Here is a 16,391-nt window from a genome sequence, read left to right as displayed (position 1 = left end):
TTCGGTGTTTATATAATAGGCCAAAGGTCTAGGGTTTGGGTACAATTACAATACAGTCCCGTAGTCCTAGCGGGAGGTTCTCGGACGTTGAGACTGGACCGAAAGTCGAGGAAGAGCTGACTCGGCAATCTCCGAAAACTGGTGGGAGGACAAAACATGTAGAACACGGACCTCTCCCGAGGACACCTTCTCGCAGATGAAGTGGATGTCTATCTCGATGTGCTTGGTACTTTTATGTTGCACCGGATTCGAGGACATGTAGATAGCGGAGACATTGTCACAGTAGACTGTTAAAGTAGGTCTAGATGTATTATACCTGTCATGTATATCTGTATTATGTACACAGCTGATCTATATATAAAGAGATATTTGGAGAGGCATTGCCCCACGCAAAACCCTAAACACTCTCGTTCTTTAACTTGGTATCAGAGCCATCTAGGGCTTATGCCGCCGCCGCGCAGTCTTCCGCCGTCGCGCGCCGCATCTCCGATCAGCCTCAGCCGCCGCGCCTCCTCGCCCCGCGTCTGCCGCGATGACTAGCTCTGCCCTCACGCTGTCTACCGTGGGGAGTCTCTCCACGACGGTCGCTGGACCCGTCATCGAACCACCATCTGCAACTGCAGCTGCGCCGGTTATCCCCGCCATCGCCGTGCGGTTAAACGGCAACAACTTCATGCTCTGGAGGGCTCACACCCTTCCCAACTTCGCCGGTGCCCGCCTCCATGGCTTCCTCGACGGATCGGCCCAGGCTCCATCCAAGACCATCAAGGAAGGGACCGGCACCGACGCGCGCGATGTCGTCAATCCCGACTACGCGCAGTGGTGGACGTTGGACCAGAAGGTTCTCGGCCATCTCCTCAGCTCGATGCATGAGGATATCTCAGCCCAACTCATCGGCTGCACCTCGGCTGCGACGGCTTGGAGTGCCGTCCACGCCATGTTTTCCGCCGAGAATCGAGCCGGCGTCCGTGCTCTTCGTCGGCAGATCCAAGGGCTCCGGAAGGGCGACAAATCGGCCAGCGAGTACATGCAGAAGGTGAAGGCGCTCGCCGACGCCATGGCTGCCGCGGGATCCCCTCTTCGCGATGACGAGATCATCGACTACATGCTGGCAGGACTCGGCCCTGCCTACAATCCCATCGCCACCTCCATGGACTTCGCGACGGTCCCCATCACCCTCGCAGTGTTCTACAAGAACGTGCTGAACTTCGAAGGTCTCTAGAAGCAGCAGGCGGAAAGCGAGGACTGGACGTCCTCCGCCAATCTCGCGTCGCGCCCGGTCCACCCCAACAATCCCGGGCGCCCGTATGACTCCAACCGCCCAAGCGGCGGACGTCCTGCTGGCCAGGGAGCTCAGCAGGGCCAGGTCGGCTACGGCCAAGGTGGCCAAGGTGGCCAGGATCGTCGCCGCAATGACGGCAATGGCGGCAATGCCCGCAACAATGGAGGAGGAGGAGGAAACGGTGGCGGCAACCGTCGCTGGCGCCCCCAGTGCCACATTTGTGAAAAATGGGGTCACGATGCAAATGACTGTCGCCGGCGCTACGATCGGGACCAGCGCTCCGGCAACGGAGCCTCGACCTCCTCCAACGACCACGAGCAGTATTGGCACCTTGATACAGGTGCCACCGACCACCTGACGAGTGATCTTGAGCGCCTTCATGTCCATGAGCGCTATGGCGGGAAGGATCAAGTGCAAGTGGCCAACGGTGCAGGTTTGTCTATTTCGCATATTGGTCACTCTAAATTAACCGGTTCATCACTTCGCTTGAAAAATATCCTTCATGTTCCGCACATTAGCAAGCACCTTCTTTCTGTTTATCGCCTTGTTTGTGATCACAATGTCTTTGTGGAATTTCATAAGTTCTTTTTCCTTGTTAAGGATAAGGCCACCAAGAAGGTCCTGCTCCACGGTAGGAGTCACGGCGGCCTCTACCCGGTACCGTTCAGCCGTGCTTCCTCGTCGTCATCACGTCACACGTCGTCTAGTGTCCGTGCTTCTGCTTCACAGTGGCACCATCGCCTTGGTCACCCCACCAATAATGTCGTTCAACACATTGTTAGGAATAATGATTTAGTGTGCTCTCCAAATAATCAGACTTCAGTTTGTGATGCTTGTCAATGTGCTAAAAGTCGACAATTGCCATATAATGCTTCTCATCGTGTTTCTACTATGCCTCTTGAGTTGATTCATTCCGATGTTTGGGGTCCTGCTATTTCTTCCTCGGGAGGGTATAAGTATTATGTGAGTTTTGTCGATGATTACTCTCGCTTTGTGTGGATCTATCTCCTCAAGCACAAGTCTGATGTTGAGCAAGTGTTTTATGCCTTTCAGGCTCATGTTGAGCGTCTCTTAGACACTAAAATCAAAACCGTTCAGTCGGATTGGGGTGGGGAGTATCACCGGCTTCATAGCTATTTTCAGCGCACTGGCATCGCTCATCGTGTCTCTTGCCCGCATACCTCGCAGCAGAACGGGGTAGCGGAGCGCAAGCACCGTCATTTGGTGGAAACGGATCTTGCTCTTCTTGCTCATTCTTCTCTCCCTTTGCGTTTTTGGGATGAGGCTTTTCTTACGGCTTGCTATTTGATCAATCGCATGCCGACTGCTGTTTTGCAGCAAGATACACCCATCTATCGGCTTCTTCAGGTTAAGCCTGATTATTCTTTCCTTTGCACCTTTGGTTGCGCTTGCTGGCCAAGTCTGCGCAAATATAACACACACAAGCTTGCGTTTCGTTCCACTATGTGTGTCTTCCTCGGGTACAACCTCATGCACAAAGGTTACAAGTGCTTGGATAGATCCACGGGTCGTATTTATATATCCCGTGACGTTGTCTTCGATGAGTCCGTTTTTCCCTATGCCACTCCCGGTGTATCGGTCGATGTCTCCACCTTAGCGGATGCGCTATCCTTTCCTTCCGATGAACCGGTTACGAGTGTCACTATGCGTAAATATGACTTGTCCTGTTTACCTCTTGAAGTGCCTGGTAGTGCTACTTTTGTGCAGGAACAAATGGCCGCCGAAGCTGCACCACCGTCCGCGTCCGCTGAGCATGCACAGGCGACCGACATGCATGCGGAGGCGCGTGATCCGAGGCCGCATGCAGCACCTCCGTCCGAGCCTTCCGCGTCGTGCGATGGGCCGGCCTGCACCTCGCCCGCGGCCCAGTCTCCTTCCGAGGCGGTCTCCGTCCCCGATCAGCCCGCGTCGCCTCCTGTCGAGGGCACCTAGACCGCGATGCCTACGGCTGATCCAGGTCACGCCATGGTTACTCGTGCTCATGACAACACTCGTCGCGAGAAGAAGTACACCGATGGTACGGTGCGTTATGATCCTGGACGGCGTGCTTTCTTTGCTGCGCCCGTCTCAAATCGCGATGCACTCCGCGAGACTGCGTGGCGAGCTGCCATGACTAATGAGGTAGCTACACTTCATCATACCAGGACATGGGTCTTGGTTCCTCGTCCTCCCGGCGTTAATGTTGTCGGATGCAAGTGGGTCTTTAAGACCAAGCATCGGCCTGATGGTTCCATTGATAAACATAAGGCTCGACTCGTCGCTCGGGTTTTCACTCAGCGGCATGGCATCGACTATGGTGATACGTTCAGTCCAGTCGTCAAACCAGCTACGGTGCGGCTGGTTCTCTCTCTTGCAGTGTCTCGCGGATGGAGTCTCCGTCAGGTTGATGTCAGCAATGCTTTCCTCCATGGTTTTCTGTCAGAGGATGTGTACATGCAACAACCACCCGGCTTTGAGGATGATCGGTATCCCTCTCATGTGTGTAAGTTGCAGCGAGCTCTCTATGGCCTGAAGCAGTCCCCACGCGCTTGGTATGCTCGACTGAGCGCTCTGTTAGTTGATTTGGGTTTTGTCCCCTCCAAGGCTGACACCTCATTGTTCACCTTTTCTCGAGATGGTGTTCAAGTGTACATGCTGGTGTACGTCGATGATATTGTCATTGCTGGTTCTACTCCAGGGGCGGTTGATGGACTTGTGCATGCCCTCTCAGCTAGTTTTCCCATTAAGGACCTTAGTGCGCTGGAGTATTTCTTGGGTCTTGAAGCGTCCTACAATTCAGGGGGGATGACTATCACTCAACGGAAGTATGCATTGGATCTCTTGCACCGTGTGAGCATGGAGAATTGTAGACCCACTTCTACACCGCTGAATGTGACGGAGCATCTGTCTCGAGAGATTGGCAGTCCTTTGGGTGATGAGGATTCTCACCGATATCGCAGCGTCGTTGGAGGCCTCCAGTATTTGACTCTCACCCGTCCGGACATATCATTTGCAGTAAACAAAGTCTGCCAGTTCTTGTCCCAGCCGACTGATGTACATTGGGAATCAGTCAAGCGCATCCTGCGTTATGTTAAGGGTACATTGAATACAGGATTGCTCTTTCGCAAGTCGACCTCGGCAGGTATCAGTGTGTTTACTGACGCAGATTGGGCAGGATGTGTGGATGATCGACGATCCACTGGAGGCTACGCCATCTTTGTTGGGTCGAATCTCATTTCATGGAGTTCGAAGAAACAACCCACTGTCTCGAGATCGAGTACCGAGGCAGAATACAAAGAATTGGCAAATGGCGCCGCTGAAGCTATTTGGATAGAGTCTCTACTCAAGGAGTTAGGAGTATCTCGGCAGCGAACACCCATATTGTGGTGTGATAATTTAGGGGCAACTTACCTGACAGCTAATCCAGTTTTCCATGCAAGGACAAAGCACATTGAGATCGATTTCCATTTTGTGCGTGAGCGTGTGGCGTCTGGAGCTCTTCAAGTCAGGTTCATCTCTTCCAGTGATCAGCTAGCTGATGTATTTACCAAACCATCTACTCGACAGATGCTAGACCGATTTAGTACCAATCTGAATCTTGTACAGAGTAGAAGTTCAGATTGAGGGGGAGTGTTAAAGTAGGTCTAGATGTATTATACCTGTCATGTATATCTGTATTATGTACACAGCTGATCTATATATAAAGAGATACGTGGAGAGGCATTGCCCCACACAAAACCCTAAATACTCTCGTTCTTTAACTTAGACAACCGTAGCGGAGCTCATGGGGCGATGAAGTTTCTGGAGCAACTGGCGGAGCAAACATCATTCGGGCTATATGTCCACTTTAAACCTACTTTGGAACATCCTAAAAGCATAAAGTATTGATTTGTTCCACGTTTTGAGAAGACTCGATGTGTATCGTTGTTGAACCCCTGTGCCCTTCATGATCAATGAAGGCTTGTCAGAGACGACCATGTATGAGTATGACTGTATGAGCGTCTACCTCATAAGAGGTTCAGACACAAGTGATTTATGCACCATGAACTGTTTAGTTGAGTTGTATGCCGCAACATGTAATGCTATCATTATGAACCTTGTGGCACCAAGTAAGGGGGGCTGGCTAATTTTATTCTCACCGTGATTCAAGTTCCAGGCTCCATGTAGTGTGTGTCTGAGTTGTATTACTTCTCAACTCACGTAACTCAGAGGGGTACCAGCAAATATCAGCAGTTACGTCTTTCACAACGAAGAGGTATCGGGGCAAATCTTAGCTGTCGTTGTGTTTTAATCGCTGGTGAGTTCCAGTGGGGACGGGCCATTTAAGTAGAACACTTTCAATTGATACTACTAGATTTATCGTAAAATAATCTTTGATCATGTATAATTATTTTTATATAGCATGCTTTTACAGATTGATAATCAAAGAGCCATTCAAAGGCTCACCTGGTACCATAAAGGTCTATATGGTGTGTCAGATGAACTCCATGTCAAATGGTTTATCTCAGGCCTTTGAAGTTTTAAATTAATGTATGGTTTTCTCATGATAATTCATATTTTGTTCAGTGATCTTTGTAGATTGGGTTGCATTAAGGTGAAACGAAAGGACAATTGATGTGTCTCTTTCTTTATTAATAGATGTTTTTGTCTGTACTCTCTCAAATGATATCATGTGTACTATGCTATGTTTATGGAGGACAAGCAGAAAGCTATGTGTTTGTAGTTTTGCACGCGGGTGATCGACATCTCTAGACTCGCGTGCGTTAACACAACAAAAAATGGAAGAACGAAAATGATATCTGCTGTGAGACGTTTGTACTCCCTCCGTTCACTAATATAAAATATTTTAACTTTTTTTAGATTCATCTATTTTAGTATATATCTAGTTTATTTTTAGTGTTTAGATTCACTCATTATAGCCTATATCTAGTTCACTTTAAAGAGCAAATATCTAAAACATCTTATATTTGTGAACAGAGTGAGTGCACGATAAGTGCAATTTTCATGCAATGGCAAGTGTAAATTATACAGGCATGATAAGTATGAAGGCTACTTAGCCGGGACATATTATTCGCTCCGGTAGATAAAGTTGGAAGAAAAATGAAAAAAAAAAGGCATTACAACTTTACTCTACGGTCTGCTGCTCTGTGTCTGCAACTTTGCGTATGCATTTTTCTTGGATTGTCATAGTTTTCTCTTTGTGGTTGCTCTTGACATGGAGGAATTACCTTCTGAAACTTCTTACACAGATAGACTAAACTCGCAAATGCATCATGTAATTCTTATTTCTGTTACTTGTACACAGCTAATTACCCCAAGAATTACCGAGACCAACACTAGGCGCTGTGTCCAGGTGCAACCTGACCCACACCATGCTACCATTGGGCTTGCATGTGACATCTCGTCGGCGCATAGGTCTATCCACGCCCCCGCGGCGATCGACATCGCGCTCCTCCCCGGCTGCAGGGCCAGTCACCGTCAGCAATTCACGGCCAGACATGTGTCCCTTCCTCCCTGGTCAGGTATGCTTAGGCCACACAAAACTAAATCACGGAAGATTTGCGCCTTGGATCGACAGAATGCGACGTCCTGGTCCTCACATGGGAAATGATTCGGACCTTCGAGATCCCCTTCTTTTTCTAGGAAGAAAGATCCTTTTTTTTTTCAAGCAACAAAGTTCAGACATCCCAACTCAGGTAAAGCGTCGATGGTTCAGAGCTAGCAAAGGGTGTCAAACAATGATCAGTACGATCAAACGATATTTGTAGTTCCATGTTCTTCAAGAAAGAAAACTACTGTATGTTGATTGTGCTCACCCCGATAATTAATGTGCAATGCCACGATGTTATTGATAGTTCATTCAAACTTCTATCAAGGTTGTCCTCCGAGTATCTTCATGGATGACTTCAAAATCACAGCCGGCATCATACATGCCGGATACGTAATGGGATCGTCGGCAACGCACACCTGTAAAAAAAGTGCCTAGACCAGACAACTCCGATAGCCATCCCCAATAAATTATTCTTTGTTTTTCTTTATTTTGGAGCTCCACCATGCCTGCCTCGGCCTCTACTCCGTGTTCACACTGCCGCTTGTGGAACATGCGGCTCGCTCCTCCAGATCCCGCGTCGTCGCCAAGCTTGCTCGTGCATGCTGGCCTCGACCCACTCGTCGTCCCCGCTTGGTTCCACCACCAAGCACGACGTTGCTCCCAGTGCTCTTCCATGAGAAGTTGGTTCTCGGACACGTGTGCTCCATCATGTGCGAGACGGCTGCATCGCGGCATAAGAGCAAGGTTGATCTAGCCTCTTGCAAAGCACCTCGACTAGCTCCCTCCTTTGACTCATGTGCATGGTCGCGTGCTCGCGGGGTTGTGGCGGTGGCATGGAACAACACCGTGCTCTACGACGACTGACAGATCGAGCCCATGCTACGGCGCCTCCTTGAGCTTTACCGCCTAGGTCGTCCTCGCGGTCAACGCCCTCGACCTCATGACGGAGCGATGGAATTCGTCGACGGTAGTCGGGAAAAATGGTGGGGGCGGCTGACGCTTTGCCAGGGAGGAGGAGTAGGGGAATGTGGTGGCTCGCCGCTGGGTGAGGACAACGAGCAGGGAGCAGTAGGAGAGGATGCGGTGGTGGTTGGGGAAAGTGGGAAAATGAGAGAGAAGAGAGAGAGGGGGGAGATTAGAAATTGACAGGTGGGCCAGGCAAGTGGGAGGTGAGAAAATCCAACGTGGAGTGGCGTGGTTTGGTGCCGGCGATCCCGATTGGCTCCCTTTCTACATGGGTCGCTTGAGGGTTGCTGGCTACCGTATGGGGCTCTGACTAATGTGGCTTTTCTATTAAGCTATTTCTCCAATGGAGCATAATAAAGCACCCACGTCAGACGGGTTTCCCGCGGAGTTTTATAAAAAAAATTGGGAGGTTATTATACCAGACTTATTTGGCTTATTTCCTCAGCTTCATTAGGCTGCCTTGCCGCTTCATAAAAATTGAATTTTGGAGTTATGACTCTTCTTCCTAAAAAGGAAGATGCTAGCAGGATCGAGAAATTTATCCCCATTTTCTTGCTCAATGTTAGTTTTAAAGTTTTACGAAGGTAGGAGAGTGACGTGGTTGCTCACAAATTTGTTAGACCGACGCAATCTGGAAGATTGAGTTGTCTCCTAGAAGGGAGGGGGTGAATAGGCGTTTTAAAAAACTACTAAAGATTTGGCGTCAAAGAATGCATAAATTAATTACTCGTTTAGCTTTCAAACACAAATCATAATATGCTAGTTTCAGCTAGTGGCACCAACAAATTAAACTAATCAAGATGAGCACAATATAATTTAGCTAGAAATATATATCATATGAACAACATAAGCATAAAGGCTATCACAATATAAATTTAAGTGAAGGAACTCGGGTAAAGAGATAACCGAGACATGCAAGATATATCCTGATGTTCACTTTCTTGAAAGGAAGCTAATCACCATTGGAGAGGTGCGGGAACCACGAAGGATTCCCGAATGCGCACGATGGCCACTTTATTCTCCTTAATCCCCCACAAAGTAAGGGCTCCTTCACTATGTATAGTTTCTCCTCCACCCCGGAGATGGCAAGCTCCACAACCACTTCATAACCTCCACGAAGGAGAATCCCGAGCCTCTTCACCGAGGCACCAACCGCCAAGCTAACTAGAAGGTCACTCTCTAAGAGTAACAAACTCACGATCTCTCACTCGAACCAATCAAACTAGAGAGCTCTACTTATGCAAGAATTAAAAGATAACTCTTCTCTCTCAAATCCCACCAAAACAAACAAGTTCTAGGGAGGGATTAGAGAGGAAGAACAATGGAGGGACTCACCTAATGAATTCTAGATCTAGATCTCATGGGTTCCCCTCACTTAGAGGTGGAATTTATTAGGTGGAGTTGTAGATCTAGATCTTCTCTTACAAAGCCCTCAAAAAGATGAAAGAACCATAGGAGGGAAGCGGGAGGAAGTAAGCTTTTCAAGGTAAACAATGGTATTTCGTGCTCAATAACCGTGTAAAATTTTGGGAAGAAGACCCCCACTTTATAGTGCAACCAAAATATACCCATTGGAGCCTAAAAACGGGATGCCCGGTCATACCGGCCGGATTCTCTGGTTCGAGGACATGTAGGCCCGGTCATACCGCCATGGGTCTGGTATGACCGGCCATACAAAAATACGATGAACACTTGGTATGAAAAATACCAAATTTTTTGCATCCGAACTCCGAATAAGTTAGATTCAATTTTGTTAGAAAGATAAAAGGTGAAAATATTAAGTACTAGCAATGGAAGAAAAACGTGATGGAGAGAAGTTTGGATCCTCCCAAAGCGAATAACCGGTAAAACCTCATGAGCCTCATAGAAGATGCAACCGAGTTCTGTTTTCGATGAACTTAGGCTTGTTAAAAAGCCAACAAAAATCTCATGAACCTCACATAGACAAAAAAAAACCAAGAAAAAACAAGATAGGAAGATGCTAGGTATGGAAAGGATTGAGCTCCCTAAGACGATGTTATCAAGTTACCCAGCTGGAAGCCCCTTTTGATAATGTGGCTATCTATCCTATAACCCGTTCTCCTAACAAACAACTAGAGACCGGTAGATGCAAAACATAGCAATGCCATACCTTTGCCTTGCGCATCCCGCTTGATCTTGACGATGATACTTCATGGTCTCTTCAGACATAAACATCACTTGATCATTTTTGGGATAGCACCATTGAAGCTCACCTTCTCATGATAAATGGGAGACAAGGATTAGTTTACTACATAGGCTTATGCATATATCTCTTAGTGATGAACCGGCTACTTTCAAATGGCGCCTTACCACATCTAAGATTTTTTTTGGTAAAGTCTATGTATGCAGATATTTTTAAATGGGCATACTATGTTTATGAAAAAATACATTTAGAGAATAAAGGTACCACTGAAAATTAAGATCTTCATGTGGTTCTTATTTAATAAGGTGTTATTAACTAAAGATAACTTGGCTAAAAGACAGTGAAATGATGCTCAGATTGTGTGTGTTGTCGATCTAAGGAGACAATTAATCACCTTTTTTTTATTTCACGTTCATTCTCACGTTTGGTTTGGAGGGTATTCCACTTCACCTATAATATCCCACCTCCTGCTAATGTTACTAATTTGTTTGGTAATTGACTAAATAGGATAGATAAAAAAACTAAATCTCGCATTCGAGTAGGAGTATGTGCTTTAGTTTGGGCGATTTCGAACTGCCACAATGATGCTATTTTTAAGAGGGTTGTGAAACCAAATTTTTTGCAGGTTATTCACATGACAGCTTCATCAATACATATGTGGTCTTACCTTCTGCCGGCTGACCAGCGAGAGCCTATAGATATTGCCATATATACCGGGTGCAACCGGCTCATGGCGGTTATACGGGCTATCTTTAGCCAGGGTGGTTGGGTGCATACTAGACGTTTACATGATGCATAGAAGAGATTTGCTTATCTTGTCTCCTTGGTTGATTTTTGTATCCACTTTAGGAGATCCATGAGCTGTAAACTTATGATTATTGCTACTTAATACTGTAACTTATGAAAGAAAGTAAAACCGTGTGCATCACTTTTATGCAGAAGATGCGACGTGGCCCCCATTTTGAAAAAAAAATCATTTTTTCTAAGATGACAAGAAATACACACACGCCACACTTGGTTATTTGTCTTATGGACATGTGGATACTCGTTGCCCCACTTATGACACACCCGTGTCTATACTTTCTGTACGTATAGGAAGGTGGTTGTACCCCCAGCTCACCAGAGTTCAAATCCCAAGTTTGACATCTGTGTGTCTCATAAAGGCGGAGTATTCATTTAGTGGGAGGCGATGTTCCCGTCGACAGCGAGGCGTCTGTGGTGACTTCGTTAATTTCAAGATCCAATCCGCCGGCTCAGTCTTCTGGAGGTGCTCATAGGGGTAGGGTGTGCGTGTGTGCGTTCATAGGGGTGAGTGTATGCGCGTATATATGACCGCCTGCGTTTGTACTGTGTTTCTCAAAAAAAAAAAAATCCCAAGGACCGAACCTTGCTATGGAAGCTATTGTGTGTCTATCTTTTTTTTTTGAACATAGATATTGTGTGTCTATCAATCAATCGATGCAGAGAACCCAAGTTCTCTTATTTACAAAAAAGTGATAACTAATAACTTACACTTTAAATGGAAGTATCTTATTTAATCATATTGAAAATGGTTGTTATATTTTCAGCGAATATGTCCATAGACATGTAACTGTTAAAATTGTACAGGGAAGACAGTACAAAATGCAGAATGTCACTGTTTTGAAACGTTGGGACCATAAGAATAGCCCATGCCCACAATTTTTTTTAAATTATGTTGCAATTCAAATCTCTCTTATTTACCAACGTCCCAAGGCTGTTTCGTAGAATAAAAAAGTAGCAAGGACATGTCATCTTGGTAGAACTAAATTGTTTTGTTTGGCTAATTGGTTGTGTAAATCATGTCGATCCAACCATGGGAGCGAGACAGAGCACGAAAACGGGTGGAGGGGGAGTTTTTGCCCAAGTCGGCGAACAGTCGCCACTGCCCATAGCCAACTCGATATGTTCCTTGCCTAGTTTTCTGTAGAAAGTGCTTTCTACTAATGAGGAGGGGGGATATTCATATTTACGAATCTTCGATATCGGTGGTTGATGTTGAAGTCAAAACTTTTCGAAGTTTGGTGCCTAATAATCATTTTGCTCTAGCGTTGAGAAAGAAACCATTCATATGGTCAGGTCACAGGAATTCTTCTTAGGCTCACAGTTATGAGTCAACAACCGTAACTCGAGCACACTTATAGCTCTAGCTCTTTCCTTCCTTGCAACGGGCTGCACGTAGTGACTTTCTGTCACGTCAATCAACGAAAACATGTTCAATTGTTGAATTAGGGCACACAGGCCGGGTGATAATAAATTACGTACCGTGAAGGAGTAAAATGCTTGGAGTGACTCCCACCAAAGAAAGATTATCTTGTGGTCACTGGCATTATCTAAAAAGTGTATCGTCCTCATGTGTTCTTACTTTTTCCGGCTCTCAGCTATTATCCTGGGCGACTGGGAAAGCCCTAGTCACGCAATCGTGTTTTGCCCTAGCACCGACTATAAATAGGCAACCATGCAAACGCTGGAGGATAGCTCACTCCGCCACGTCGCGCGGAGCAGACCATATACGCATGCCATCTTGAACTGACGCGAGTAAGTAGGCGCCCAGGGCGTAGACGAGGAAAACAGTCGAGGGAGATCTAGCAACGGCCTCCGCCCCGATCTCCCGGATCAGAACCAACAAACATCTTCGTACGTCTCGCCGGAGAGGGAGAGTGAGCACGATGCTGCCGTACTCGACGGCGGGCGAGGCGGAGGCGGCGCTGGGGCGCGCCCTGACGTGGGCGGAGGCGGCGTGGCTCCGGTACTCGGCGTCGGTGCCGGACTGCTACCTCCACTGGCCCAACATCGCCATCACATTGGTCGTCTACACGCTGGCGCCGCTGCCGCTCGTGCTCTTCGACCTCGCCGCGCCGGAGATCGCCGCGCCGTACAAGCTGCAGCCCAAGGTGCAGCACCCGCCGGCCGCCTTCTTCCGCTGCTACATGGACGCCGTTCGCGTCTCGCTGCTCACCATCGGGCCTTACCAGCTCATCTCGTATCCTGCCGCTAAGGTCTACTACACTTCTTGCAATCTGAACTCTGTTATACTTGAGAAATTAGGTTCCTCTTTTATAAAAAGAAAAGGTTCCTCAATACTGTAGGAAAACAATTTCTTATTTCCTTTCACATGAACAAAAACAGCATAAAGATGTGACTGGAGTGAGAGAAATACTTTTCTTCCGTGCAAGGGACATCGATCCCGTGCATGGTCTCATTCCATTTTATTGCATTCCAATATGACATAGTTTACTGAAACACAATGAAACATGACGAATTTTTTGGTAAAAAATTGGGGCACAAATCGGTAAGAAGTAAATTTAAGCATGCACGAAACCTCCCGTTCACGGAAGAATTGCCGCTCTCACGGGAGTGATCGATGGTGAGCTTGTATATTTCCTATGATCACTGAGTTGAAGTTGAGAAATGGACGTGAACTTGGAAGCTTTGTGTAGCCACTTAAGTTTCAGTTGAAATTTTTGGACTTGAATTTATATTGAAAATTCACTAGCTGAATAGTGTGCACTACTTAGCTAATCAGGAAAGATTTATGCTCTGTTTAGCATTTATGTGGACTATTTTAATTTCGTGTCACTAACCATTTTTTCTTCATGTTGTACAGTTTTGCTAACCATTGCTTACATATTTGTGTCTCTATTTGTCTCCAAGAAGATTGTATTGTAAGTTCAGCACCACAAGGTTCAACAACTGCACACTGAGCCTCGTTGGATAAAGGTTAAAAAAACGTGACTTAGGTCTTTTATCTGGATAAGTACTAGCTACCTAAAATTGGAATGCCGATAGAGCATACGTGTGTGGACATGGTGCATACCAGTTCCAACTGGTATCCCTACTTAAAAGTCACCACCATGACAGAAAAAACAATAAGAGTAAGAACATGCCAAGTAATTAGCACCTATGCTAGGAATTGAAGTTCCTATAAAATTGACAGATACATGGATCGAACATACAACTGAGTTTATATACTTGTGTGGTGTTAGATAATGGACATACGGACGGGACTGCCACTGCCGTCGATGGGGGAGATAGCGGCGCAGCTGACGGTATACTTCCTGGTGGAAGACTACCTGAACTACTGGCTACATCGTCTGCTGCACACAAAATGGGGCTATGAGAAGATCCACCATGTTCACCACGAGTTCACGGCTCCCATGGCGTATGCCGCGTGGTATGGACACTGGGCCGAGATGCTTATCCTCGCTGTCCCCTCCCTTGCCGGCCCGGCTATCGTCCCATGCCATGTCACCACGCTCTGGATCTGGTTTGCTGCTCGCCTGGTAGAGAGCCTCAACATTCACAGCGGGTAACTCACTTCCACTACATCTGTAGTTTCATTTTTCAAACATAGCTGAATAAAGTTAATTTCTTAATGACTGAAGAAATAAAGGTTTGTAAATGTGTGCCTTATATGAATTAGCTATTGTACTGCAGATTTAAGTTACCGTTCAACGCTGAGAAGTATATACCGTTCTACGGAGGGGCGGAACACCATGACTACCACCACTACATTGGAGGGCAGAGCAAGAGCAACTTCGCTCCTGTTTTCACCTACTGTGATTACATATACGGAACGGACAAAGTATGTAGTGTTCTACTATCTTACATAAACCACCTGAAATAAGATCTCATGGCACATACACTAAGTCATTTTTTTCTTCTTCAGGGCTACCGATTTCACAAGGCAACCCTTGCAAAGGTAGCTATCTAGCTTCTACTAATTATTTTTTATTTATTTTTGATGAAACATATTTTCAACAATCAACATTATCCATGCTTGTATACTTCGCACCAACCGCTACAGTTGGCTCTTTTTTGCTTGCACACTTGTCTGGTTCCCAGTGTGTGGCATGCATCCTAGGTCTGTACTAAACAACATTGTCACCACCCAAAGTTGATTGGGTTTCTTTTGGATTTTTGGCCATGGTTTTTCTCCGCCTGTAGCAGTGAACAATTCGTGATATTTGGCCATTGCCAAATATATATAAAAAAATCCCTCCACTACAGAGATATAAGCTATGCCGCACCCTACACTATTTTTTTCGTTGAAAAGAGGGCAAAGATTTGCCCTATTCCATTCATTAAGAAGAAGCAGAAATAGTTTTTACATAGCACCCAGTTACACCCTAGATACAATTAAAGGGACCTACTCTCGCGGCATCAAATTGCTCATACATTTATCACCCGCCGCACCCTACACTATCAATTAGCTAGAAGCAAAGATTAATTCTAACTGTACTTATCTACCGTATGCTCGCTAAATTCCTGAAGAAATGTCATTCTAGCTTTCTACATACTAACAATCCAGGTCAAAGGTTACAATATTACTGCCACTCTTCATTTGGTTAATTCTTCTTCTGATCGAACTCCTAAAGTGACATGTAGATAGGAAACAATGAACTTATCACAGACTACCTGACGCTAAATTAGTTGAAAAAGGAATCATCTGCTATTAATTTAACTCTATTTTCCTAAACCATTGGATCGAACAGCTGAAGGAGTTGGCGGGCAGCAACGTTCAGAAAGGAGATGGCAATTGATTCCACAGGGGCAAGCAGGACCAGAGAGAGATAGGCGTCACTAATCTATGTGGTCTCCGGATATATCCCCATGATGGAGTACACTAGTATAAAATATTTATTTCATGTCAATCATCAAGGTTGAGTGGCTCATGAACCACCGGCAGAGTCGTTCCAAGTGTTTATTTACTTACAGTGCTCCCTCCGTTCGTATGCATAGCTCCACTGCTTCTCGGATGTTCGTATGCAAGCAATGAAAAATATGTCGAATGTCCAGATGTAGTCGAGAGCATTTCCCACCGTATTTTTCATATGAGATGTTGTACATGATTGGATGATCGATCTTTTTCCTACGTCCTGTGGTACATGTCCTGCATGTTGCGATAAGCAATATGCACCAGTGACTGAACTGTTCTAGCAGACTGTCGTGTCGACCTGTTTAGATAAAAAAGTGTCCACATGAAAGTATTATTTCACATCCGAGAAACCTCCAATCAGTTGTGCTAGGCCGTTTTCATGCACCATCTTGTACAATCTGTTGTGCTATGCCGTTTTCATGTCGTGTCGTGTCGCTTTTATATTATTCCACATCCGAGAAACCTCCAATCAGTTGTGCTAGGCCGTTTTCATGTACAATCTGCCCTATCGTGTCGCTTTTATACGTAGTACTAGTGTTTTACATAGCTGTTATCATATTAGAAGGAAAATATCTTTGATCGGTGATCTTTCCCATGTGAAAGAGTGGATAGTCCGTGCCCCTGCACAATATAGTGCGTGGAACCCACTTTGACGTGAATGCGACATCACATTACTTATCGAAGACGGAAAAAGCTGCAGTTATACGAGGAAGCATGACAACTCAAAAGTACCATGACCAGTATGAGTTCC

General features: G+C 46.1%; 1 protein-coding gene across 1 annotated transcript; it reads left to right on the top strand.

Moving 5' to 3' along the window:
• Positions 1–12,475: 12,475 nt before the first annotated feature.
• LOC124699427 (very-long-chain aldehyde decarbonylase GL1-10-like) lies at positions 12,476–15,698 on the top strand. Its single transcript, XM_047231731.1, has 5 exons — positions 12,476–12,980; positions 13,968–14,290; positions 14,419–14,566; positions 14,651–14,683; positions 15,477–15,698. Exons 1-5 carry the CDS (start codon positions 12,651–12,653, stop codon positions 15,522–15,524), a joined length of 882 nt encoding a protein of 293 aa, XP_047087687.1. The 5' UTR covers positions 12,476–12,650; the 3' UTR covers positions 15,525–15,698.
• Positions 15,699–16,391: the final 693 nt, after the last annotated feature.

This window comes from Lolium rigidum, chromosome 3 (assembly GCF_022539505.1).
Source record: "Lolium rigidum isolate FL_2022 chromosome 3, APGP_CSIRO_Lrig_0.1, whole genome shotgun sequence".
In the NCBI taxonomy this organism is placed as follows: Eukaryota; Viridiplantae; Streptophyta; class Magnoliopsida; order Poales; family Poaceae; genus Lolium; species Lolium rigidum.
Note: the sequence above shows the minus strand (reverse complement) of the source record. Positions and strands in the feature narration are given on the sequence as shown.

Excerpts from the sequence above, each read along its gene's own strand:
- LOC124699427 (XM_047231731.1), top strand. The coding sequence starts at position 12,651 with ATGCTGCCGTACTCGACGGCGGGCGAGGCGGAGGCGGCGCTGGGGCGC. Across the intron at positions 14,291-14,418 it reads AGCCTCAACATTCACAGCGG|ATTTAAGTTACCGTTCAACG; the intron begins GTAACTCACTTC and ends ATTGTACTGCAG. Across the intron at positions 14,567-14,650 it reads ACATATACGGAACGGACAAA|GGCTACCGATTTCACAAGGC; the intron begins GTATGTAGTGTT and ends TTTCTTCTTCAG.